Source organism: Vittaforma corneae, assembly GCF_000231115.1.
Source record: "Vittaforma corneae ATCC 50505 unplaced genomic scaffold supercont1.42, whole genome shotgun sequence".
Taxonomy (NCBI): Eukaryota; Fungi; Microsporidia; family Nosematidae; genus Vittaforma; species Vittaforma corneae.
In genome coordinates this window covers 1-1,482 of record NW_006889875.1, presented here as the reverse complement: position 1 = coordinate 1,482, position 1,482 = coordinate 1, and the positions used below count along the sequence as shown (strand labels likewise).

The 1,482-nt window shown below is 40.8% G+C and overlaps 2 protein-coding genes across 2 annotated transcripts; one reads left to right on the top strand and one right to left on the bottom strand.

Moving 5' to 3' along the window:
- Nucleotide 1: 1 nt before the first annotated feature.
- On the top strand, nt 2–229 carry VICG_02106 (uncharacterized protein; the record flags this gene model as incomplete). Its single annotated transcript, XM_007605489.1, has 1 exon — nt 2–229. A coding segment is annotated over one exon (228 nt), but the record flags the coding sequence as incomplete, so codon positions are not given.
- Nucleotides 230–842: 613 nt separating this feature from the next.
- On the bottom strand, nt 843–1,482 carry VICG_02105 (uncharacterized protein; the record flags this gene model as incomplete). The annotated part of the gene is made up of 1 exon (XM_007605488.1): nt 843–1,482. A coding segment is annotated over one exon (640 nt), but the record flags the coding sequence as incomplete, so codon positions are not given.

The following is a 1,482-nucleotide window of genomic DNA, read 5'->3' as shown; positions in this document are numbered from 1 at the left end:
GAATTTAAAGACATTGCGTCTCTGTTATAACAAACTTGAGACACTCCCAGTTGAGATAGGAGAGCTGTCCGGTTCATTGCAATTTCTGGACTTAAGAGGCAATAACATTTTAGAGGAAGGAGATGGAAAAAGGACTCTGGGCAAGAAAGAACTGAGAGAGATATTTGAAGATCGTGTTGTGTTTGATGGAGTATCTCACAAGGATGATAGTGAGTCAATTATTGAATAAATCAATTTACAAGCTTAATGTAGTTCTTTCTCTTCAATTCGTGCTTTGGATGTAGGAGTGTGTCTTTACTACAGTAAGTCCTCAAGCATGTCTCGAAGATTCTTTAGTTTGTTCATATCCTTCTATCCTAGTCTTCTGGGACCTTCTTGGGCACTGAAGCCGTTCCTCTTCAGATGGGCTATGTGCTCGTAAAATGCCCTCAGGAGCATTTTGTAATACAGGATAAGAGCCGTAGTTGGCGGAAAGCGTGAGACAAGCAAAAGCACAGAGTGGTAGGATGTGGCGATTCTTTTGAGGACTGAGTTGGTTATGGCCAGTTCAAATACAGGAAACTAGCTTTGAGGCTTGTTGTCTTTCTCTGGAGACAAGCCAGTGAGTACATGGTAGTATCTCCACCAGTTCTTGTTTGGCAATAAACATTTTAGGTACTGCCCTTGGGTGCAGTGGCTGGCATGACTCTTCCAGACAACAGCTGGGATACATAAGTCGTGTTTACCAATGCCAAGAACCACAGACTAAATCAGTAGTAGCAGTCTCAAAGAACATTGTGTAGAGGATAAAGGTTGAGGAGGCATTAAAGTGCTGTATAAACTACATTAGCATTAAAGATCATTTAATCAGTTACTGGCATCCAATCCATCTGACTCACCAGGTCTGTCTCAACAAGCTCGATGCCTGCTTCTTTCAGTTTCTCTTTCACATCGCTAAGCGGAAGACTCATATCTACCACCTCTTTCTGGACCACTAAGGTTTGTAGATTTGGGAAAACTTCTTTAATTCTTGCATCAATCTTTGATACAGGATTTCTAGACAGGTCTAGACACGTCAAGTTTGGCATAGTTCTGTATGTACCTGTGTCAGCATCAAAGTAGCTTTGAAAACTGACATGCTCAGTTTGTTTATCACTCCAGCAGAGACTTTTAAGACCAGCGAGGTTATATAAGCATGGTACCTCTGCTAGCCCAACATCAATCAAAGACAACACTGTTATATTGCAGAGATCTGTGCTGTTCAGTGCAGCAATGTCAACAGTCGTTTTTTCTATCCACAACTCTTCAGTTTCACAGTGATTAGTGAGAAACTTCCATGCCTTGATTGGAATATGATGAAATTCAAAATCTGATACCGAGATTAGATAAAGTTTGGATCTTGATAAGTGGGGATCCCATAGAAATTTCTCAGCTTCTTGAATGGCTTCCTCTTTTGGACTACCATCTTCATTTAAAAATCCACATTTCATATGCATGCAGTGA